Source organism: Rattus norvegicus, chromosome 10, assembly GCF_021556685.1.
Source record: "Rattus norvegicus strain SHRSP/BbbUtx chromosome 10, alternate assembly SHRSP_T2T, whole genome shotgun sequence".
NCBI classification, from domain to species: domain Eukaryota; kingdom Metazoa; phylum Chordata; class Mammalia; order Rodentia; family Muridae; genus Rattus; species Rattus norvegicus.
In genome coordinates this window covers 108,928,625-108,954,098 of record NC_141543.1, presented here as the reverse complement: position 1 = coordinate 108,954,098, position 25,474 = coordinate 108,928,625, and the positions used below count along the sequence as shown (strand labels likewise).

Here is a 25,474-nt window from a genome sequence, read left to right as displayed (position 1 = left end):
TCTAGGTCGGTCAGAGCTACAGCAGACTCTTAAGAACAAGCAGGCCAGCCAGCGAGGAAACAAACACACTGTCTCTCAAAGCTGGTGTGGCGATGTGCGCTCACACTTAGGAAGTCTGAAGCAGGAGGATTTTGAGTTTATGGCCAGCCTGGGCTATAGAGCAAGACCTTTTTCATGTCTCAGCTACAGCCCTGGGCAGCTCGTCGATCCACTTCCCGACACAACAGCAGCAGGGGTAGGGCTGTTGGGGCTGGAGCCAGGAGAGACAATGTTATGGATGACATTGTTTGAGAACACTAATTACTAATAATGGCCCAAACCGGGAACCCAACCGCCAGTCAATTCATTTTAAAGGCTGTCTAATAACATTTAGAATAAAGAATTAATTTTTATCACCACTGGGGCTGTTGTTTTTGCCTGTAATGTTGATTTATGACAGTTTGAAAAATCTCCTCGTGCTGATGTACAGACACATATACGGGGGCTGGCGGGATGGCGGCTCTGGCAGTGACCGCGGTTCAGTTCCCAGCACCCACACGGGGGCTCACCATTGTCTATAACTCCAACTCTAAAGGACCTAACACCCTCTTTAGCTCTTCTGGCTTCCATGGGTGCTGAATACATGTGGTACACAGATATGCATGCAGGCAAAACACCCATACGTTCAAAATAGATTTTTAAAAACAGACAAAAATACGGCAGAGAGGACACTGCACTCCCTTCTGCCTGAAACCAATGAAACCCTCCCCATGCCATACACAGGGTCCCTAGAGAGCATGTGCCTCTCTCTCAGACCCTGGGTTCTTGTTCCAACAGAGAGGTAAGCTGCATTCCCAGCCAAGAACTTCCTTTTTGTCTTCTTCCACAGGTACCCTGAGGCTCAGCTTTCCCAGGGGTCTATCCTGGCTGTCCCGGCAAGGTACAGCCAAGACCAGCACAAGTATAGAATCCATGGCTCCGAGCAAGCGCTCAAGGGTAGTGTACAGATCCCAGTTCACTCTTTGCTGACCAAACCCACTGCGTTTGTCCAACAAGAGGACCGTGGAGACCCCGGAGACCCCAGACAGAACTTCCTCCAACTCTCAAGTCAGCCAGGCCAGGAAGGCATCTTTTGGCAGGTCCCAGGCCGTACTTGGTGTGAGCGTCCTTTACACACTCTGATTTTGCTACTGAGATGTACCTCTGGGGCAAGCATCGTCCAGGCCTCTAGCGGAGCAGTGAGAAGGGACTTCCATCCCCCTGAGCCCGCCTGTCGAGCAGGCCAGGGGAAGACGGAGCCAGAGTATCTTTGAGCTGACGACCTGCTTGCTGATCTCTCGCGGAGAGGGTCTGAGAAAAGCTTTTCAAACCATGGATGGAATCATCTGTTCCCTCCGCCCAGGGACCTGTGGCAGTTCACCTGGGGCAGCAGAGGTAAGTGGCAGGGAACTCTGTGCTTCCAAAGTCAGAGGGTCACGTCCCTCCAGAGCTGCTGGTTCTCAGCAAGACAGCGATTCTGGGAATCAGTAGGAAGGAGTGAAGTCCAGGCAGAAGCAAAGCTGTTGGAGAGCTGGTGGGTCATCTCTTTTTTTTTTTTTGGTTCTATTTTTCGGAGCTGGGGACCGAACCCAGGGCCTTGCACTTCCTAGGCAAGCGCTCTACCACTGAGCTAAATCCCCAACCTCGTGGGTTATCTCTTGATCCACATTTTGTACCTACTTGGTGAGTGGAATTGTGCTGAAGCCACTCTGAAGCAGAATTTCTTGTCAGGGAATAGCCGTGACGTCTTTCCTGACGCATGACCCTGTAGGCAGACGACTTAGGGTCCTGAAATGACCAATATGGAAATTTTATTTATTTTTTTCTTTTTTTTTCCAGGGCTGGGGACTGAACCCAGGGCCTTGCGCTCGCTAGGCAAGCGCTCTACCGCTGAGCTAAATCCCCAACCCCTGGAAATTTTATTTTTATTCTTTTTTTTTTTTTCTTTTTTTCGGAGCTGGGGACCGAACCCAGGGCCTTGCGCTTGCTAGGCAAGCGCTCTACCACGGAGTTAAATCCCCAACCCCTATTCTTTTTTTTTTTTTTTTTTAAGATTTATTCATTTATTATATGAGTACACTTTAGCTGTCTTCAGATATACCAGAAGAGGGCATCAGATCCCATTACAGATGGTTGTGAGCCACCATGTGGTTGCTAGGAATTGAACTCAGGACCTCTGGAAGAGTAGTCGGGTGCTCTTAACCACTGAGCCATCTCTCCGGCCCTATTTTTATTCTTTTAAGGGCACCAGACATTATTCAAGAAGCAGAGCCATTGGACAGGTGGGTCCAGGGTCTGTGGAATAGAACTCCTTTACTTGGCTCCTCTCAACCTTGCCTCGAACACAGGCTCTGGGAGGCTGGTCTAGGGACCAGGCAGACACCATGTCTCTGTGACCTGGCAGGTTTCAGCTGGAGCCTCGGCACCACGACAGCCACTTACTATCCCAGATGTCACTGGGAACGTAGGACGTGTCTTGAAGAACACGCTTCGGCGTTTGTGTACCAGGGCATCCTAACAACCTCCTCCACCACCACCCGGGTGGCAGGGGAACACAGACATTTGTATTCCCTGTCAGTCATAGAATCAACTTGAGGCCTCTCCTAACCCCGCGGCTCTCAGTCTCCTTCCTCTGTATCCTGGGTCTTCATGTGGCCATGCCTTTGGGTGTTTGTCATAAGGCCATCTCGTGCAGACACCAGTCCTGGTAGCATCGGTGCCTCAGTTGGCTCTGGTTCCCTCTCATTACCCAAGTCTGTGAACCTGGAGATGGAGCAAAACCAATCTTGTTCTTTGTCTTTATCGAAATCAAAGGTCACTGCTGTCAGGTGTGTCTGTGTGTTTCTGTATGCCCGTGTGTCTGTGTGTCTCTGTATGTGTGTGTCTGTGTGTGTTTTTGTATCCCTGTGTGTCTGTGTGTCTCTGTGTGACTCTGTGTGTGTCTATATGTTTGTCTATGTCTGTGTGGCTGTCTGTGTTTCTGTATGCCTGTGTGTCTGTGTGACTCTGTGTGTGTGTGTCTGTGTGTGTGTCTGTGTGTCTATGTCTGTGTGTGTGTTTCTGTATGCCTGTGTGTCTGTGTGTCTCTGGGTGTCTATGTCTGTGTGTGTCTCTGTGTGTCTATGTCTGTGTGCGTGTTTCTGTATGCCTGTGTGTCTGTGTGTCTCTGTGTATGTCTGTGTGTCTATGTCTGTGTGTCTGTGTGTGTGTTTCTGTATGCCTGTGTGTCTGTGTGTGTGTGTCTGTGTGTCTATGTCTGTGTGTGTGTCTGTGTGTCTATGTCTGTGTGTGTCTGTGTGTGTCTATGTCTGTGTGTGTGTCTGTGTGTGTGTCTATGTGTATGTACGCCCACATGCCTCAGCCCTATACCAGGCAGGTGACAGCAGCAACCACGAGCCTTATCCAAGGAAAAACACTCTAGAAGTTTCTCAACTTTCCTAACGGTGTGACCCTTTAATACAGCTCCTTCCTTGTGTTGTGGTGAGCCCCACCATGAAATTATCTTCATTGCTGCTTCCTAACTGCAGTTTTGTTACTGTTATGAATGTTACTGTAATTATCTAATATGTAGGGTCTCTGATATGCGACCCCTGTGAAAGGGTTGTTCGATCCCCTAACAGGGTCATGACCCATAGGTTGAGGACGACTACTCTAGAGGGTGATTTCAAAATGAAAGTCATAAAATATACCTTTTGATGACAGAGAGAATCTCCCAGAAAGTCTGGGTGTCCTAGAAAGAGAGGCAGGAGGTGATTTCCAGGGTTAATGTTATCAACATCCTGGTAGACAGGAGTGTGGGGGAGGGGCAGCCCCCTCCACAGGCCTCTCAGGCAGACCAGGCCCCTTCACCATTCCTGCCCATTCCCTGGTGGGTGGGCTCCCAGCAGACTCATTAGCAGCCAGCCTTGACATGGAGGGACCAGGTGACACTAGCTTGGGAGAGCTAATGTCTCCCAAGAGACATTAAAAAGCAGTGGCTCTTCCCTGGGGGGACACCTCAGGAGGCCAGGGCCGCCCTGACACCCGCCAAGTTGAATCACCAGCAGTTCTGGAAACATCTTCCTCATCTGTCTCCCTCACACTGAGCCTGCCATGCCAGTGTAGGGCGAGACAGACAGCCCTGTAATGGTGCCAGGCAGACCCCAGCGGGGCTCCTCACATCACCGACTCCCAGAGGCCATGAAACACTGTCTGGAGGGACTTCAGCAGAAAGGAAACATGGAAGGTAAGGATGTAGCAATCCACCCCTACAGTTCCAGCGCTGTGGGAGGAAAGACAGGAAGATTGGGAGTTCAAGGCCAGCCTCAACTACAGAGCAAGTTTGAGACTGGGGGGTGGAGGACTATTTCCCAAGGCTCTGCCCCTCGCTCCTACAAACCAGCAGCTACCTGCAGTGACCTCCACCTGACCCCTGGGTACATAGCCTTACTCAAGGAGAAACACTCTAGAAGGTTCTCAACCTTCCTAATGCTATGACCCTTTAATACGGTTCTCTCCTCGTGTTGTGGTGAGCCCCCAACCATAAAATTATCTTCATTGCTGCTTTCTAACTGCGATTTTGCCACTGTTAGAGACGTTACTGTAAATATCTAATACGTAGGCTCTCTGATATGCGACCCCTGTGGAAGGTATTGTCAGAGCCGCTCCTGGTCATTCTAAGCTCTGCTTCAAAGATGAGGGCACACACATGAATTGTGGTCCCCTGGGAGCCCCGGTGTCCTCTCTGGGAACCTTCTCAGCTATTCCTCCAGGTGGCCTCTCTTTCTTCTGCCCCAACCCCACTCGCTGCCCTGCACCTCCTCAGAGGCCTGAGGCAGCTCAGGTGTCTGCCCGCCCTGTTCCCGTCAACAGTGCCCAGCACTGAGTGCCCTGTGTCTTCCCCCTCAGTGCCCTCGATGCTTAGGCCGTGGGCCTGACAGAGGAGAGGAGAGTGAGGTGGGGGAGCAGCCCCTGGCATGAGGCCTCCATGTGGCTGTGTGCACAGGAGGTGTGCTGATGACCGGTGTTTCCAGATTCCTCCCACCGCTGCAGCCACCCAGAACTGTGCAGAGTGGTGGCCCCCACTGCTCTCCCACTGGCCCCAAACATTGCAAATGGAAGAATTTCAAAAGCTGGAGGAGGGCAGAAAGGGAACCAGGTGGCCCTTCCCCTGGGCCCTTGAGCTCTCTCTCCGCTTCTGCCCCCTTCTCCCCTCCGCCGACCCGAGCTGGCTTTGCAGTGTTGACTCTTCATGCCTCTTGGGTGACCGTGCAAACTGCTGTCTGTACCTAGCCACAGCTTCTCTGCCTTTTCTCTGGCTTTGGTTCTGAAGCCAGGAAAAGGGCCCAGGACCACACCTGATCTCTTCATAGAGGCTTTCAAGGGACAGGCCCGGTTACCCAAGAACCTTTATGGACACTTAGCTTTCCCACCCCGAAGAGGCCCACACAACCGACATGTGCATCATGCAGGCTCAGAGCAAAGCCTGGTACCAGCATGGACGCCCCAGCATACAGATGAGGCCCGTGCACAGATGCCCCGTGGGAAGCAACGCCCTGCAGTTTGGCTCTGGCAGGCTCTCTTTTGGCTGAATCAAGGCCCACTCTCCCTCAGCCCAGTGCCCGGCATGGAAGAGCTCTCCTGCTGCCAGGGATGGAGCCAAGGCAAAGGAAGGAGGCAGGGTGGAGTGGTGGGTCCAGGAGGCACCCAGAGGAACCACAGGGGGAGGGGGTTGCGCTTGCTACACTCCCTCAGACCAGAAGAGCCAGCACCTCAGACTGCTGCCTTAGTCAGACTGTTCTTAAATCCCTCCATAGAACAAGACAATGAACTGAGCTCTGATGAACACCGTATTAATGAGGATCCACCTGGGATCCCGGGTTACCCGGGGAGGCTGTCTGCGCAGGGAACCTGGATGAGAGATGGGGTGTAAATGCCCTCTCTGGGCTTCCCGGGAGGTGGAGAGGAGGCTGGGGAGGCTCACCTGGCCACACTTTAAAGCTCTGAGCCCCTAGCCAGAGGAGGGGAGTGGAGGAGGGGACCTCGCAGGGCGCCAACTCAGAAGGAGGAAGGAGGAGGAGGATGGCCCAGGCGCCATTTTCTCTCCATCTGGCACAGGACTTGGAAGCTATTCTGCTCTCTCTGAAATGGCTGTGCTGAAAGCCAGACCAGGGAGACAGCAGCGGACCCCGCGGCCCTCCTGCACGCCTTCTGTCCACAGCTTGAGCCTCGCTGAACCTTGAGTGGAGAGTCCTCAACCGCCGAAGGCAGATTGTTCTCCTTCAAGATATTTTGCAGAAGCCACTCGAAACCCTCCTCTCCAGCTCCCCTGGGGGAGGAGACGCTGCCAGTGGAACATCTGCTGAACAAAAATGGCCGTTTCATGAGAAACGAAGAGAGTGAACCTGAAAATGAGAGGAGACGCTTCATGAGGATGCCTGGGGCCGCTCCTAAGTGGCCTTGGATACGGTCACATCCTTAGACCAGGTGGCACGGCGCACACCTGTTTGAAGTTGCTTTCAACCTAGTCTACTGGCTGCTTTCAACAAATGATCACCTCATGCGCATGCGCGCGCGCACAGACACTCATGCACGCGCACGCACACGACCCACAATTCTGCGTCAGAGGCGTGGAAGAGTGCATAGTTTAAGATTAAAGCCTCGCGGGGTTGGGGATTTAGCTCAGTGGTAGAGTGCTTGCCTAGGAAGCGCAAGGCCCTGGGTTCGGTCCCCAGCTCCAAAAAAAAAAAAAAAAAAAAAAAAAAAAGAACCAAAAGAAAAAGATTAAAGCCTCGCGTTTAGCTTCAGTCATAAAGGCTGGTTGCATGGGAAATCCAAGGCATACTGAGATTGGTTACAACGCTCTCTTAAAGGCTGGTTAAGCTTAAACTGGCCAAGCGCACAGTAGGACAACAGGTTAAGTGCATGGTCTTACATGATCCCAAATCGTATTATCAGCTTGGTGACAGAAACTGGCAAAAGGTTCCGACTCTGAGGGTGAGAGATATTCTCACAGAAAGATATGACTACAGTAGCCCAGACTGACTTCAAACTCGGGAGCCTGCTCCCCTTAGCATCCCAGGACTGGATTCCAGGCCCTGCCAGTCTAGTTTTCCTTTTCTCTGTTTGATCTGAGTATGAGTTGGAATAGAGGCTCGGCTCCAAGGTCTGTGTTTGCTTAGTACGGGATCTTTCATCCACATCTAAAAAGTGCCAGGCATCTCCTGAGTGTTGGATTGCTTGTTTTATGTGTTGGTGTGACTGGGCCACAAGATTCCCAGATATCTAGCCAAGCTTATACCCCGGCATTTCTGTGAGGCTGCCCTAGGACGGGTGCAACAGACTGCCCTCTCTAACATAGTTCGGCTTTGCCCCAGCAGCTGAAGGCTGGCCTGGAACAAAAGAAAAGCCTCCCCCCCCCCCAAAAAAAAAGAACAGATTCCTCAAGCAAGACATCTGGGAAGCAGCAGCAGAAGGACAGGGCAATGTCTCAGGGGTCAAAAACACTTGTTCTAGCAGAGGACTGGAATCCAGTTCCTAGAACTCCGTGATAGCTCACAACCAACTGTAACCATGGTTTCAGAAGACCCCACACCCTCTCCTGACTCTCTGGGTAGCAGGCATGCACATGCAGCCTCCACACGAGCATAACATTGACTTACACCATATATGAAACCAGTTTTTCCTGTAGTTGGATTGACTTGACCCTTGTGTGTCGAGACTGCTGGCTTTGAGATGAAAACATTGGCCGTTGGCTCTCAGGTCTCCGGAAGGCTGATTTTGAATTAGGCCATCATGAGACAGCTTCACCACAGATACCCCTCATGTTCAGGGGTAAAGAGTATAGGTATGTAGGGCTGGGGATTTAGCTCAGTGGTAGAGCGCTTACCTAGGAAGCGCAAGGCCCTGGGTTCGGTCCCCAGCTCCGGAAAAAAAAAAAAAAAAAAAAAAAAAAAACAAAAAAAAAAAAAAGAGTATAAGTATGTAATTTCAAGAAATTTAAATTATTTTTTAAAATAGCGTAGCGTATGTGTCTGCATGCGTGTGCCCATATGTGTTCCTGTGTATGTATGTGTGCATGCGTGTGTGTGTGTTTGTGTGTGTGTGTGTTTGTGTGTGTGTGTGTGTGTGTATGTGTGTGTGTGTGTGTTTGCAAAGACTCTTTCCCACAGTGGGGTGGGTCGTGGGTAAGCTCTGAACTATTGGGTGGCTCTGCTATTTTGCCTGCACGGCTTTCACTCTTGCTTCTGAGCTCATCTACTCCGTCGTTGCCGCTGCTGATTCCTTCACTCATGGGAGCACTGGCTTCGGGTTTCTGTCGTTGACTGAAGACTGGAAGTTCTGCAGCAATCCTCCCCGCTTCCTGCACCAGGAATGGCCGAGGCATCCAGTCTTGTGGACTGAGCGACTACAGGGCTGACGCTGATGCCCCCGCAGGATGAGTCCCACTGCTGAGGTACTGGCCTCAGTGACCTTCCGGTGAGTCAGCCATCGTTGGACTGCTGAGAGGGTGTCATGTAAACCAGTCTCATTGTGTTACTCTCCCGTTGCTGTGATAAAATAATTGTGACCAAAAGGCAAACTAAGGGGGGTCTCAAGCTTATAATTAGCTTCAAGGTTGATTATTTATTTTGGCTTATGGTTCGAGAGGGCCAGGGTCCGTCTGTATAGACGGGAAGACCACCTCTAAACTTGCGAGTGCTGGGGTTACAGGCACGTGCTGCTGCGCTCACTGAACACTGGGGACTGAGGCGAGACTCTCATGCACGGACTCTACCAACTGAGCCGCATCCTCGCCCCAGTGCTGTTTTAAATACAGTTTCTACAAACTTTCCAGCCCAAATCTCCATGTCCTCTGTAGGGTCCCTTCTGAGGCTTTTCAGACCCCTATTCCCTCCTCTTACAGTTCATTCTGACAGGGGCGTTTCCCTCAGTTGCCATAGTCCTGGGTGCCAACTCTGTTGGGACCCCTGACATCCTAGACAGACAGACATCCTTTTCCCACTAGACCGAAGGCCTCTGAAGAGGACAAGCCCGCCCTTGGTAGCTCAGATTCCCAACGGAGTCTCAAAAACAAATTATTTAGTAACGGCTTGAACAAAGGGTCAGAGGTCAGCAATGGGAAAGACCCAATGACAGACCCCGACAGAGGTGGATCACGCCATCTACCCGACTACCAGCTGGAGTGCCAAACTCAGGGCCCTGGGGGGGGCACTGAGTGACTGCCAGGAGCCAGCACAAGGGGGTTGGGGAATGCTGGTCTTTAAATGAACCTTTTGGATTCTGGAGAGTGGCTTCTGCACAATCTAGACACTTTGATGAACTGGAGCGGAGTGGGGGAGGGGTGGCGAACGCCAACCCTCGGAGCAGGGGGGAGGAAGCTATTAAGCCGCACATTTGTTCAAAGAGAGATAAAGACTACAAAGAATTACAAGAAACCCCCTAAATTACAAGTGTGGGTTTCAGTAATTGCTAAATTACAGAGCTCTGACTTTATTAGACACACACCCCCTCTGCTTCCACAGTTGCCAGGGCCTGCCTTGAACTGACAAAAGCCAGAGCCTTCTGGAAGAATCTGGGCAGGGAGTCAACGGAGGCCCCCATTACAAGGGAGGCCAAGACACAGAGATCAGGGCCAGGTTTCTGGTGGCGAACCCCTGGGAGTCTCCAGGGGAGCCTCGCAGCCTGTGACCTGTCAGGTGAAAGCTGGCTGGATGGGGATTTTGGTGTACTTTGAATTCATAAGATCAGCAGTTTCTTGCAGCCAGTTGAGTTGTGGGATGGGGGATAGAGGGGGGGGGGAGAGAATTTTCAAGGCCATCCTAAGGTCACCCAAGCAGACGATTATGCAGGAACAGAATGACCCTGGCATGTGTGACTTTCATGGTTCACATCTGTAACATCTGACAAGTCAGGAAGTCACATCATCTCTCTATAGCAGTGGCCCCTGTGTGGCTGCACCAGCTTCCAGGAACCACAGTCACATCCTCTGTGTTAGTCACTGTTCTGTTGCTGTGGAGAGACACCGTGACTAAGGTGACTTATAAAATAGAGCATTTATTTGGAAGCTTGCTTACAGTTTCAGAGGGTGAGTCTGCAGCTCTCCTGGTCGGGGGGGGGGGGGGGGGGCTGGCAGCAGCAGGAAGGCAGGCAGGCATGGTGCTGGAGCAGTAGTGGAGAACTGATACCCGATCCATCCATTAGCAGCAAGAGTCAGAGAGGAGGAGGGAGGAAGGGAGGGAGGGGGGGAGGGATAGAAGGAGGGAGGGGGAGAGGGAGAAAGAGAGGGAGGGAAGGGGAGAGAGAGAGAGAGAGAGAGAGAGAGAGAGAGAGAGAGAGAGAGAGAGAGAGAGAGGACTGTAGTTGGGGCATGGACTTTTAAAAACCTCAAAGCTCACCCCCAGTGATACACCTCCTCCACAAGGCCACACCTCCTAAGCCTTCCCAGACAGTCCCACCAACTGAGAACCAAACATTTAAAAACATGAGCCAAGGGGTTGGGGATTTGGCTCAGTGATAGAGCGCTTGCCTAGCAACCACAAGGCCCTGGGTTCGGTCCCCAGCTCCGAAAAAAAGAAAAAAACAACAACAACAAAAAAAAAAAAACATGAGCCAAGGTGGGGGGTGGGGGCGGGGCATTCCCATCCAAAGCACCACATCCTCCAAGCTTCTAACACGGCCCTGCATATAAGTAAGTTCTACCCGCGTGAGAGTTTCTGGCAACACCCATTTCTCTCCTCCACACCAACTTCAGGGAGAGACCTGATCCTCTTTCAAATCACCTGTAGCCAGCAACACCAACCTGAGGTGTGTTTTCCATTTTTTTTTTCTAAGGCATGATTGGGGACAAAGAAGCTACAGGACATGCCAAAACGCAAGGGAAGAATCAGGGCTGGGGATTTGGCTCAGTGGTAGAGTGTTTGCCTAGCAAGCACAAGGGTTCCTTAGCTCTGAGGGAAAAAAGGAAAAAACAAAAACAAAAACAAAAAAAACCTCATAATCATGGGAAAAACTCTTACCAGGAAAAGGCAGGGATGCTGGGATTATTGGTCAACATTAATTTCCCTTTTTCATTGCTGCGATAAAACAGCCAGCAGAAACAACTTAAAGGAGAAAAAGTTTCTTTTGACTCAGTTTAAGAAGTCCGTCATAGCAGTGGGGGCTCACAGCTTTAATCCCAGTACTTGGGAGGCAGAGGCAAGAGGATCTCTGTGAGTTCGAGGACAGCCTGGTCTACAGTAAGAGTTCCAGGACAGCCAGGGTTACATAATATAAACAAACAAATAAACAAATCCATCATGATGGGGAAGATATGGCTGTGCGTGGCTCCCTGGTGCCCTGGGTGAGGGGGCGGCTGCTATGTGGAGCTGATCAGAGACCTCAGAATAAGAGCTGCGGCTCACCTCCTTCAGCTTGCTCCCACCTCCTAAAGCAGTGTTCCAGGCGGGAACTAAGCATTCAAGTGCAGGAGCCTGTGGGGTGTGCACATTGAAACCGTAACAGACGAGGTTGGGGATTTAGCTCAGTGGTAGAGCGCTTGCCTAGCAAGCGCAAGGCCCTGGGTTCGGTCCCCAGCTCCGAAAAAAAAAAAAAAAGAAACCGTAACAGACGAGGTCTTAGCTCACTGAAGTAAATAAAAATATGTGAAAAGACCTTTCGGGGGAACAGTAGGGAGAGGACAGATCTTCATGCGAACAGATGGGAATTTCAACAGAGATAAAAACGTCTGAATAGCCAAAGAGAGGGGCTGGGGTGTGACTCGGGGGAGAGGGCTTGCCTATCACTTGTTGTAAAGAACCTAGACTCTCTCCTCATACACAGACAGACAAACAGATCCTAACTCCCCGTACCCATCCTCCCCAGCAGCCCCTGGCAGCTGCCATCCCAAGGACAAGAATGTCCTACAGATTCAGCCACAGGGTGCCACAGCTCTGTGAAGAGAGGCAGAGGCAGAACTCATGTGGCAGGCCTGTCCCCAAGTCCATTACAGAGTTACATTATGCTGCACCAAAACCCTAGTTCTGAGCCATGCCCACCTTGGCTGGGCAGGTGACTGTGCTTCTGGGACTCCTGATCATCCCAGCCTGGGGACCGAACCCAGGGCCTTGCGCTTCCTAGGCAAGCGCTCTACCACTGAGCTAAATCCCCAACCCGTGTGTGGCTTTTGAAACTTCAAAGCCCTCTAGCAAGATATTTCCTCCAGCAAGGCCACCTCCCCTTCACCCCCTCCACCCCAGCAATCAAGGGCCACCAAATGAGGACCAAATACTCAAATGTTCAAGACTATTGGGGGATGTCTCATTTAAACCATCAGGGAAATATTCTCCCCACACTCACAGGAAATGGCTTGCCCCCTGGTGGTCAGTGGTGGAACTCCAACCCTCATGACCAGTTTACAAGGGCCCTGGCCCAAGCAGCTGACTGGTGGATTCATCGTTTCGTGATATTACCAGAAGGGTAGAAGCAGGAAATGGAACCTGTTTGCAGGGAGTAAGGTCACTGGGGTTGTGCCTTTGAAGGATAGTCCTTATCTTTCTTCTGTCCCTTCCTCTGTCTGCTTCCTGGCTACAATGAGGTGAGTAGCTTTCCTTGCCCTCAGCCATGAAGTTTCTGCCTTGCCACTGGGCTAAAAAGCAAGGAAGCCAGTGGACTGTGGCTTGACCTCCAACCTGTGAGCCAAAATAAATCTTTCCCCCTCCAAGCTGTTTTTCTTGGGCTCTTTATCACTGCAATGAAACACAGGGTTCCTTTTTTCCTCATTCTCCAGCATCAAACAATGCCTGAGTGGCCATGTCCCTGTTGGTGTGACAGAGCTTGCCCAAGGCCACACAGCAGAAAGAGACACTCATCCCAGTTCCACTCTACCCTCTGAGTCTCACTGATATAGAAGGGACCTTCCGGCACTAATGAGGGCCGTCTGTCCACTGGCCCAGCTTGAGCTCATGCCTCCAGGAATTCTTCCATATGCAATCTACGAAGGGCACCCCTGGGGTCTTTAAGTGGACTCAAGTTCAAGGCTACAGAGTTGAATCTACGTGGGGAAGTGATTTTGTGCCTCAACCCTACTTGTCTTGCTGCTGTGACGAAAATACATGAGACAAGAAACCTCAGGAAAGGAGGGTTGACTTCAGCCCATTTTTGAGGGGTCACAGTTTATCATGGTGGAAGGAGACCGAGGTGGCTGGGCACGTGGTGCTCACAGGTAGGAAGTGAAGCAATAAATGCTGGTATGTCTGTTTGTCTGTCTGTCTGTCTGTCTTCCTCCCTCCCTACCTCCCTCCCCTCCCTCTCTCTTTCTTTCTTCTCTCTCTCTCTCTCTCTCTCTCTTTCTTTTATATTTATTCAAGGACCCCAGTCCATGGGGTGACGCTGTCCACATCCTGGGAATGTGTTTATAAACACTGTCACACGTGTCTCCTAGGTGGTCCCAAATCCAGTTGACAATGGGCACTAACCATCACACCTCTGAGCTTAAGCTCATTGTCAACATGCAGGTGCTCACTCAGAAGGAGGCTCTGGCTATTCACTCCTAAGCCAGGAAGGGAAGGCTGGATAGGAGTGGAGGACGTGCAGAGACTTATACTCAGTTTGTCTTATTGCCAAATACCAAGCAACTTAACGGAGGATTTTTTTATGGCTCATAGTTGATGGAGATACAGTCCATCATGGCAGTAAGGCTGTGCTGCAGCTTCCTTGACTCCCAATAGATTGGGAAGGTCAGGCAGGAAGAAGAGACAGCCTGTAACCTTCAAGCCTCACCCACTCCACACCCAAAAGTCTCCATAACTTCCCAGAACAGCGCCACCTGCTGGAGAGCAAGTGTTCTAACGCACGAACCTGTGAGGGACATTTCCCATTCAAACCTTAGCAGGAAGGAGGAAGGAGGGAAGCCTCCTATGAAGGAAACTCTCTGCTTCCTGCTCTAGAGAGACTCTGTGTTTGGATTTCTGGATGCAGAGACAAGAGGGATCCTGACAGTTCACTGACCAGCCAGCCTAGTCAAAATGGCAAGTTTCTCTGGTGCAGTGAGAGACCTGTCACAAGGCAATGAGAAGGAGATGCTCTACCTGCTGCTCCATCCTCTTTCTATGTGCGTCATGAGCACGTAGACTCATACGCTCAGATGCATGCACCCAACACACACACACATGTATGCAGACAACACACACTGCATGCATGCATGCATGCACGCACGCACACATACACACATCCTACATGCATGTGTGCATGCACCACACACATACACACTGCATACAGGCATGCATGCACACACACCCTGCGTGCATGCGTGCACGCACACACACATCCTACATGCATGCATACATACACATACACACTGCATGCAGGCATGCATGCACACACACCCTACATGCATGCATCCAACACATACACACACGTATGCACATAACACACATACACACTGCATGCAGGCACACATGCACACATACACACCCTACATGCACGCACATGTGCATGTACCCTATGTGCAGGCATGCATACACACATGTGCATGCATGCATTTTTATATTTTATTATATATTTGTTATTATTTTAATATATACCAAATATTATTTATATTTTATATTTTAACTGGAAGTCATTATCACTATTTGCTGTCCCCGTTCAAATGTTTTATAGTATCTGTGTGAGTTATCAGGGACATGAGTCTTACTTTAGTTTTTCATGACAGAGTCTCACTTGTGTGGATGTAGCCAGGCTGGTCTCTGGTTATCTGGCCTCCTGCCTCCATTTGCAGGGTGCAGGGATCACACATCTGCACTGCTATTTCTGGTCTTACTGTTAGGGTAAGGTAGAGAAAGGTACCATAGGCTCTTCCGGGGCCAGGGTGCACATCAGGCCTCAGATCTAATGCAAGACGTTTAGTGGGCAGAGGGGGAGAGCAAAAGGCCTTCTCAGAGTGGTAACATGAGCGAGACAGACAGACAGAAAGACCAGGAGACAGAGAGACCAGATGGGGTGCCCCTCTCCGCCAGTGGGCAGTGGGTGAAGACATATGCTGAGTAGCTACAAGACAGGCTGGCAGAGCGTGCCTGATTCACAACACATTGTAGTTCTTACTTCAGGCTGTGGCCCTGGGCAGCACAGAGTTGGAGGTGGCACAGAGAGAGGTTCTGCAGCCCCGACTGACCCACTGGACATCAAGGCAGACAACCCTCTATACCGGAACTCTCCAAGAGCTCCTAGCAACGGTGTGGAGTGACTACCTCCCTGAATTGGTGTGGTGCCAACCAGCATCCCTCCCATGGGCGCTCAGCTACGCGGGCCCCTCCTGTCGGTGCTTTCCGGGCAGCAGAACATCTGGAAAGTATTTCCACTCGAACTCAGGAAATGCACCTCAATCCTACACTGGTCCCCAGTCAGCTTATGGGACAGTGCAGGGGTGGGAAGAGGGGGCAGGGGAATGAAGTGAGGATAGGGATGAGATTCTTCCCTCTTCCCTACTTCCAAGAGGCCCGAGGAGAGAGAAGCATACAGGGAAAGCCACTGGCTGAAGGATCCTTCAGGACAGAAGACACAGGGACCTGGGCCAGGGCTGGGGGCTGCGGTGCAGTCACAATGTGCAGACTGTGGTGGCCTCAAACTCCTGATATTATCACTTCGGTCTCTCTCTCTCTTTTTTTTTTTTTTTTTTTCTGGAGCTGGGGACTGAACCCAGGGCCTTGCGCTTGTTAGGCAAGCACTCTACCGCTGAGCTAAATCCCCAACCGGCACTTCGGTCTCTCAAATGCTGGGGTCACCACCATCCTCCTTAGAGTGAGACTGTGCCCCAGTATCAGGAATAGGCAGCATCATTGGCTGTGAACAGGGATGTTTCCTTGTTGTGTAAATTTTTTCTGGCATTTTCCATATTGAATAAGGCTAGAATTGTAGCTGGAAAGTGGTTTAAAATGAGCAGAGAGACAGAGAGACAGCTCAGGGATTAACAGCAGTGGCTGCTATTCCAGAGGACTCGGTCCGATTTCCCTTCCCAGAACCCAAAGGACAGTCTGTAACTCCAGTCCTAGGGGATCCCACCCCCTCTTCTAGCTTCCTCAGGCATCAGGCACACACCTGGTTTACACACACACACACACAGACACACACATGCACACACACGTACACACACACCCCCACACATGCACACACACGTACACACATAGGCAACACATCTGCACACATTAAATACTTTTTTTTTTTTTGAATGAAGAGATGGCTCAGTCAGCAAGCCTGATGACCCAGGAGCATGGGGCCCCGGGTTCGAATCCTCTGAAGCAGGTGAAGCCAGGCATGAGGCATGCACGAACCTCAGCAGACCAACTGGTGAAGTGGGCAGACACATGGGGTCACTGGCCGGCCGGCCTGAACTAGTTGCTTGGAAGCTCCAAGACAGTGAGTTGCATCTCAAGTAAGAAAACAAAACAACTAAGGTTGTCCTCTGGCCTCTACACAAACACACTCCAACACACACACACGCACACGCACACGCACACGCACACGCAAGTGATCAGTGGCTCCCAGGGGCTGTTTCCTGCCTTTAAACCCTGAGACCTGAGGTCAGGGAAGGGACACCTGGCATTTGCAGACTCCGTGGGACACCCCAAATCTCATAGAAGCCTAAGCCAGCAGGAGCAGGGCCTGCTGCAGGGCCTTCCTGCTCCTGGGTCCTGCCCTGGTGACAGTCCATTCTGGATTATGCCACTGTCCCAAGAGTCACTTGTGCTGGCTGCGTATGACACTGGGGCTGGATAGGAGGGAAGAAAGTCACTGGCATGGGGTCCCACATCACGAAGCCACCTTGTCCTTCTGTCCAGCTTCCTCTCCCCTCGCCACTCTGGATCTAGCTCTGATAGTTCCACGGAACGCCCACACTCAGGGCTGGGGAGGCCGGGAACAAGAGCTCAGGCTGTGTGAGCCCGAGTATTTGAGCTGGGATTCTCTTACTATAGCCATAGCCTGTAATCCCAGTACTGTGGAGGGTAGACACAAGATCAGTGGGGCTTGCTTTGCTGGTGGGAGGTGAGGATTCCCACATTACTAAGCTAGGAGGTGCAAGAAAGCCCACGTTCCTGGGCAGGTGAGAATGGCTGGCCACTCTGGTCCTACACAGTGTGACTGGCTTGTTTGAGTGGGGTGGAGTTTCCCCCATCACTGGCTTGGAGGCATAGGTGGGCTGGGCTGCTGGCCAGTCAGGTTAATGAATTGACAACTGCCTAAGTGTTTGGGGCTGGAGGGGACTGGTGATACACATGGAGAACAGTTCAGCCACGAGGGGGCTCAAGCAAGCTGTCTCCATGGACCACAGCCCCCCTACCAGTGCCATCAGCAGCTAAACCCACAACTTGATGCTTGATTCCATGAGGCCACTGGCCGCAACTCACTGGCTGGTGAAGGCCACATGTTTGTCTTCAGGTGGCCTTCAGAAGAGCATGGGCAGGCCAGAGAGGTAGGGCCACTCCTTAGACCCTTGCTTGGTGGATGTAAGTGAGCCTGGGGTTGTTCTCACGTGCTCCCCCTGTAGCTATGGAACCCCTGAGACACCAGAAGGGGGAGGGGGAGGTGAACCACATCGCCCCAGGTTCCCACCTGCATAGAAGCTTAGAATGAAACTTATTGGAACACAGGGTCTTTACAGATGTAATTAAAATCAAGATGAGATTATCCTAGGTTGAACGGCTCCTACGTCTAAGGAGAGTGTCCCTCAGGAAGCCAGGAATAACACAGTCCCCAGGATCAGGAAGAGGCAGGGGACTGTGGACGCAGCAGGGTTATGCCAACACTCGGTCCTGGCCTTCCAGAATGATTAGCGTGTAGATTATTATTGTCCCAGGGTCCCTGGGTTGCAGTTGCTCTTCAGAGGACATTACAGCACACAGGGTCCCTGAGCATGTAACTAGCTGGCTCAGCCAGCCGCCCGGGATCACACATGGCTTAGTTCTCTTGGAATAACATAATTGTCAATGGCCAGTTATCAGTTCATAATAGAATTCAGATTTGTGTTTATGTCATATGTGTGTCTGCCACATATGGGCATGTACCATCAGAGGCCAGAAGAGGGCGACAGATGTCCCAGGAGCCAGGCGACAGGCAGTGGGTGCTGTTACCTAAACTCTCGTCTTCGAAGAGTAGCACACACTTTTTACCACAGAGCTGCTGACTCCCCAAGTTTGAACTCGGGGTCTCACATAGCCCTACAGTGTCCTTCCAGTGGGAGCCTCCACACACACGTTGACGGACCAGACAGGTCCTGCTTAAGAGAACTCACTGGGGCTCCAGGATGAGCCAGTTTGTATTTGAAACATTTATTTCAGGAAATACATTTCAACACTTTGTTATTTATACAAAAAAAGAGACTTTTCCACCCCCCACCAGGAAGCCCCCAGCAAAGGGCCACGTGGAATGGCCTGGTGAGACGAACAGTTTCAATACCTGGTTACAGAGGCACAAAGTCATCCTGATGACACCGGTCACTGATAAATCCCCAGGGACACTGGGATCGGAGAAGACCGGGGTGCCCTGGGTCCAGCGTGCTGGAGATTTCCTTCAAAGTCCTGATTTTGGCAAAAGAACTTGGCAAGCTAGCAAGCGAACTGTTCGGCCGTAGAGCGTGACGAGGGAGGGGCCTTCCACGCTTGGGTGGGTGAGTAGGCGCCCAACGCAGGGAACAATGCTCTCCTCTCATCTGTCTGCACACCTACCCCTCCCACTACACTTCTAGGCTGCAGAGAGCTAGCCCGGGGTCTGTAGAGGCACCTTCCCCAAGCGGGTCCGACCTAACTAACCTCACCAAACTCCTCCCCAGAGGCAATCAAGCATGGTAGGCAGGCAGGAAGGACATGGCTTTGGTCAGCTGTGCATGGCTGGTCCCTAATGGTTCCCTCTGAGAGAAGATGAGTGAGCCCGACTATCCCTCTCTGACCCCCTCATCTCTCCCTCTTTGCAGGTATTCTTGATGGGTTCTGGGGCACAGGGGTCTAGGCTCGTGTAGACAACAAAATGGTCAGGTTTCTGGCTCCCACCCAGTACAGTCACTGGATCAAGGCTTGAGGGTGGGGTGTGTAGGGTGGGGCAACGGAGCGCCAATGTAACCAGAGCATCTTGGGCCAAACTGAGGACCAGACAGAAACGAGGCACCTGGGCAGGAGAGCTCCCATGCACCCTTGTGCTTTCCTTCCACAGCTTTCCTCCCTCAGGAGGTTTCCTCCCTCATGGCTTCCACAAATCTTCTTGCTTTGACCTTCCTAATATTGGGAGCGGGGCTGGGATGCCTTTTTCATGCTCCGTCTCTTTTAATTAAAGCCCAGTGTAGTAGCGCTATCTACAGCACAGGGGAGAGAGAATCGAAGGGTGAGGGAGAAAAGACATTTCCCCCTCTCCAGCACGTCCCTGCTTTTCACCCAAAGGGACATTTGGGAAGAGGCGACTAGTTCTTATGGGTCAAGGCACTTTCTGCTCTGGGACAAGTTCGAGGGACATGGTTGTCACTTTGTCTAAGTGATTGGCAACTTTGGCTGTGACGTCTCTAGTTCCCTTGAGGGGCAGGCAGCTGAGGGTGCTGTGAGCAATGCCTCTTGGAGGGGTACGTGGGGAACCAGGACTACCTGGCCAGCCCCATCCTCCTCTGGTACGGCCTCTAATCTGCTTGAGGCTGGCCATGGGGTCTTGTGGCTTAATGGGCTTCTCTGCACGTCCTAGGACCTGGCCCCCACAGGATTCAGCTAAGAACTCAGAGCGGGCACGGACACATAGCTCTTCTAACTCCTCAGGGGCTGAGCCAGGTCGAGCCTTCACAACTCGGGGAGGAAGTAGAGCACAGGGGCAAGCCCAGGCTGTAGCCCCGCCCACCCTGATGCTGCAGCCAATAAGAGCACACTTGGGAGGTAAACCCTCTCTTGTTACCTGGCAAAGTGTGGAAAGAGATGGAGGCAGGTGACAAATGGGTTATATAAAATAAGACAGGGTAGGTGGGTGGGCCAGGGATGATGAAAAGATCTGGGGGTGGGGTCCAGGGGCGGGACGCATCTACATCTCCTGGGTTTCCGGCTCCTTCTCGATCCCGTTGGCCATGGCGCTGTTGCCCTCGTTGAGGCGTTTCACACGGTAGGCTTCGAAGTGGATGTTGCTGGTGATGTCTTTGATGTTCTGCATGTGCGTCCTGCAGGAGACACGGCCAGCATGGGGGTGACCACTTAGCCTGTCTGGGATGACAATTACCTGTCCCTCCTGGCCCTGAGAGCCAGCCCGCGGGCTCTTTGTACACACCCAGCAGAACCAGGCAGGGTTCCCTGGCTCTCTGGTGACTCCAGACCCTCTGTAGCCTCACATGCTAACCTGTACCCCTTTTTCTTGTGTCCATCCTGGCTAGTCCGGGGCCTGCACAAGGATAGAGGTCTGGGCACTAAATATACAAAGAAGGTCCCAAGGCCCCCACCAGTGGGCAGGACGTGGGTACTCATGCTCCAAGACAGAAATTCAGGCTGTGGCCAGTAGGAGGCAGCAGGTGACCATGGTCTCCAGAGCTGTCCATCCCTAAACTGACTTTTTTTTAAGTTTCTTTTTGCAGGTGGGAGCCAGGACCTTAAGCCTGCCAGGCAAGCTCTACCACTGGCCCACACTGCAGACCTCCCCTTCTCTTGTGATGAGCTTTATTCTCCAAAGCCCCACTCCAGGTCCTCAGATACTCTTGCCTGGCATATCTTTATATATATAAATAAAAAAAAATTTTTTAAAGATTTGTTTATTTTATGTATGTAAGTATGTGAGTAGCTATCTTCAGACACACCAGAGGATATCAGATCTCATTACAGATGGCTGTGAGATACCATGTGGTTGCTGGAATTTGAACTCAGGACCTCTGGAAGAACAGTCAGTGCTCTTAACCACTGATCCATCTCTCTAGTCCATTTACTAACATATATTAATTATACAAAGTAGTAAGTTTCATTATGAAAATTTTCCTTTCGTTTGTTTGTTTGGTCTGAGACACAGTCCGGGCTGTGCTGTGTGGACAGTAGCCATATCTGAATGTTGTAGGTTTAGCCCACAGGGGACTGAAATGGCGCCCCTCTCATCGTGGTGACCTCATAAGGTTAGAAAAGAATCCTCATTTCTTCATCCACTCTTGGGTTCTTGTTAGCTTCTTTTCAGCTTTGTTCCCAAGGACAGGGCTGACAACAGGCAGCCAGGGTGGGGCCCCTGCCCACCCATCTATCACCACCAACCCCCAGAGCTGGTCCTCCCAAGGGGCCTTCAGAACTGACGGCTGGCAACTCACCTGATAAGGAGATCCCGCAGGTAGGCAAATTCACAGTGAGTGGTATTCTCAACTAAGGAAAAGATAAGGAGGGATACTCAGTGTCTTGTGGGGAGGCAGCCCCGCCTCTCCTACCCAGTAAAGCCAACAGCTCCAGAAAGCCCCGCCCACTGGGCAGGATGATTGACAGCTAGTGGGCTGGTTTCGGAGTCACTAGGGAGACACACCTCTAGTGGGTCAATGAGGGTGCATCCTGAGAGGTTCAGTTGTGGGAAGACCCACCCCAAATGGCAGCATCAACCAGTGGGCTGAGTTTCCCCAGCTGAATTAAAAAGAAAGAGAGCTGAGTCCCAGCATTGATTTATCTGCTTCCTGACTGCGGATACACCGCGATCGACAGTCTCGTCATGCCGCCATGACTCCCCGGCATAATGGACTGCACCCCGGAACTGTGAGCCTAAATAAATTCCTTGTTCCTTGTATTCTGGGCTGGGGTGTAATCTGTTGGCTTCTCTGACCCAGTTTCGTAATAAAACGAACAAATGACTCAGGAGATGACGGCATTTGCCACCAAACTCAATGACCACAGTTTGATTCCCAGAACCACATGGTGGAAAAAGAGAGCCAACTCTTGCAAGCTGTCATCTTACTACCACATGCGTGTTTTGGCATGTACATACCCTCCCCCCCCCAATAAAATAAGTAAGTTAAGATACAGATGCAAAGAGAAATTTGAACGGGAGAACGGCATGGCTCGGACCTTAAGGGCACAAAAGACTAAATGAGTCAACAATTCAATCTGACTTTATGAGGCTTCTGAGGAACAAATGGACACTTGGGATGGTGTGTACCAAGAAGGATTAGGAGTAGGCACAGTTGGACGTGACCTGGTCAGTAATGAAGTCACGGGGTCCCTGATAGGAATTTAACCACGTTCTGGAAAGTTCCCAGGGACGCTGGATGTGGGAATGACCACCAGGGGGAGCTCCCAGAGGCTGCCTGGATCCTCAGCAAGGAACAGTAATCTAACCTGGCTAATTTCTGGACCAGTCTTCACTGAGTGAGTGCAGTACCCAAGTTGGCCATCAGAGGTCAGAAGAGACACGTCAGTATCCAATGCCATGCATAGAGTCCTAGCAGGGCTTTTACCCCAAACTTTGCTCCCCGAACCCTGCCTTGCATATTTGTGCAAAAAATGAAGAAGACATCAGAGACTGGAAGGAACAGACTGAGAGGAACCAAGCTGAGAAAAAGCTTTTGAGAGAATACCTTCAGAGCAGCCCCTAGAGTCACCTCTGGGGTCAACGTCTGACATGGAGGGGAGGAAACCAGAGAGGCACTGAAAATACCCAAAGCAGACTTAGAGACTCTCTCCATGACACCCCACCTGGCAGACCCACAAGGAGGCACCGTAGGGAACAGGAGGGGCTGGAAGGGAAGACAGGTCCTCTTCAGTGGCCACCTCAGAAAGACCAGGCAACAATTCCTAACTCTGGGGGCTCCAGTGCAGCTTGGGGATCTCCAGTGCGAGGCTGAATGTGGAGCCCCAGACTGCCTCCCAATACGGAGCCCTGGCTGTTCGTTCGTTCGTTCATTCATTCATTCATTGCTTTCCCTCCCTCACTCTTTCTTCTTAGACAGTGTCTCAGGCTGGCCCCAAGCTCACTGTAGGGAGGGTTGAATTGAGTCCCTGACCCTCCTGGCTCCACATCTCAAAGACTAAGATCACAGATTGGGACCAGCAAACCTGGTTATTGTGGTACAGAGTGTGGAACTCAGTTAATTCGAGGCAAGCACCTGACCAATGGGACCTAGCCCAGGAACTCAGTGGTTCTTGACCTATGGGTCGTGACCTCTTCACAGGGGTCACACATCCGATAGCCTGTCTATCAGATGTTTACAATTTATAACAGCTACAAAATTACAGTTATGGAGTAGCAATGAAAATGATTTTATGGTTGGGGGTCACCACAGCATGAGGAACTGTATTAAAAGGGTCGTAGCATTAGAAAGGTTGAGTTAGCATTGGGCTAACTCCTCTCAGCAAGGATGAGCGAGGGGAGCCTGGGAGCTGAAAGGTTAAGCGATAATTCACTATGAGGCAGGGAGTCCTGATTGGAGGCCTCTATGCTCAGAGCCAGGAAGCACCAATCAGACCAGATTCTCAGAGTAACTGTTCCTCAGAGTTCCAGCGGGCCTGGTGTGGTGTGACACCTACCGTCCCAGTGACTGGGAGGCTGAGGCAGGAGGACTTGATCATCCTGGGCTACAACCTGTTTTGCCTAGCCCTTCAGATGCCTAGACCACGCCTGCACCTATGAAGGGTACAGACTGGAGCCCTAGAGAATTGGGGTGCACCCCCAACTCAAAGCCTCAACTTTCTGCTCCTCGGTGGGGCCTTTTGACCACACTGGTCACAAGGAACAACGTGGGTTTTCACCTTCCAGACAGCTCTGCTCTTTCCCATACTCTATTCTAAGAGGGTCGAAGAGCAGAAAGAAGAGAAGGGGAAAGCCCTGAAACCATCCCACCTGGGGTGCTGGACCCCAGGAAAGCCCAGAGCCCCAGCCCTCAGTACATGGGACAAAGTAACAAAGTCTGACAATGCCATTAGGTTCAAGGACCCTGGTGCACTTGAGGTGCACCCTACAGCCAGCGTCCTTACAAGAAGGGAAGGAACAGGGACCCACAGTGCAATGGGTGAGGGCCCAGGCTGAACCACAGCTTCAATACTGTGCACAGGACAGCAGCCAGTACCTTCAATGGTGCCCCACTTGGTCTTCCTTCCCAGAATCCTCTTGCCATTGACTTGATACTCATGGTCGCTGCCCACCACGGCAAATGGGATCATCTCCTGGAGGAGGGGCAGGAGAGTTAGTCACGTGCGATCGGCAGGGCCAGGGCCACCCTAGAACTGGGGCCCGGAAAACTGCAGGCCTTGCCCTCAGAGGACCCAGAGTGGACATACAGGCTCCTGTCTGTCTGCCCACCGCCCCTGACCTCCTGGCACCAGATTGACCCACTGACCCGAAACTTCTCGTTCACCAGTCGGTCCTCTGCGTCCTCATCAAACTCCTTCTGGGGGTACACGTCAATACCGTTGGACAGCAGGTCTGAGGTGATCTGGAAGGTGTGGGGTGAAGCAGGCAGTCAGCCATCAGGTGCTTGAGCCATGAACCCCTACACTGGCAGGCTCTGAGCAGCCCCACCCTGAGAATGTCGAATCGATCTAAAGATCCTTTTTACTGTTATTTTATGTTTACAAGTGTTCCGCCTGCACGCATGCACGTGTACCTCATGCATGCCAAGTGCCCACAGAGGCCAGGGGAAGGCATATTGAGTTCCCTTGGAACTGGCTGTGAACTGCCATGTGGGTGCTGGGAACTGAACCCTGGTCCTCTGCAAGAGAAAGTGCTCTCAACCCCTAAGCTGTCTCTGCAGCCCCACTCCCACCCTTTTCGGAAACAAAGTCTGTAGCTCAGGCTAGCCCCAAACTGGCTACATAAAAAAGAATGACTTTGGATTCCTGATCCTCCTAATGCTGGTGCTATAGGCTATCATGCCCAGTTCCGTGTGGTGCTGAGGGTAGAACCCTGAGCCTTCTCTACAGTAGGAGAGCACTGTTACTACCTGAGTTCCACCCAGCCCAGGATCACCAGCTCTGAAGCCTCTTAGAAGCACTCACCTGGCCCAAGGGGCCCTGCAGCCACTCTCCTGAGTGCTTCCTGTGAGCTCTGAGTCTCTCTGTATTTCCTGTGCAGCACATCACTAACCCCCCACCCCAAAAATAAAAAACAACTCAAGCTTGCTGAGCCCACTTTCCAAAAACCCTCTGAGGGCAAGCATGGTAGCCCAGGGTGTACCTGCTGCTGAAACTCTCCTCAGTTTGATGGCTGACGACCCAGTGGCTGTCGATAGAGGACATCCCAGGGGATAGCTAATATGTCTTTATCTGTTTACATAGGTCCAGGCTCTCATACACTGGGGAGCCTCCTGGTCTCTTTTCCAGCAGATGTGTGTGCCCTCTGACTACCCTTCCCTATGCATGCTGGGAAAATCCCCAACACAGAGACTGGGAAGGAAACCCTGGCAACCTCTGGAATTGGATCCGGGGCCTCTCTTACAACCCCAGGCTGGGAAGTTCTGAAGTAGCCTTGCACAGAAGAGGCCCAGGACGTGTCCTACTGCAGATGCCTGCAGGCACAGCCCTACCTATCATCCACACAG

The 25,474-nt window shown here is 51.7% G+C and overlaps 1 protein-coding gene and 1 long non-coding RNA gene across 4 annotated transcripts in view; both read right to left on the bottom strand.

Moving 5' to 3' along the window:
- Nucleotides 1-1,970: 1,970 nt before the first annotated feature.
- LOC148003194 (uncharacterized) lies at nt 1,971-6,566 on the bottom strand. The gene is made up of 3 exons (XR_015631360.1): nt 5,981-6,566; nt 3,708-3,748; nt 1,971-2,781 (listed from the first exon to the last, which is right to left on the bottom strand). It is a non-coding gene; the product is annotated as an uncharacterized LOC148003194 (long non-coding RNA).
- An 11,706-nt stretch (nt 6,567-18,272) lies between these two features.
- Nucleotides 18,273-25,474, bottom strand: part of Septin9 (septin 9) — a 134,052-nt gene continuing 126,850 nt past the window's right edge. For all 3 annotated transcript variants that reach the window (NM_176856.3, NM_031837.2, NM_001113497.1), the window contains 4 exon segments: nt 18,273-20,149; nt 21,269-21,320; nt 24,005-24,101; nt 24,275-24,370. In NM_176856.3, the coding sequence (NP_789826.2) occupies nt 20,017-20,149; nt 21,269-21,320; nt 24,005-24,101; nt 24,275-24,370 (378 nt within the window). In that variant the 3' untranslated portion in view covers nt 18,273-20,016.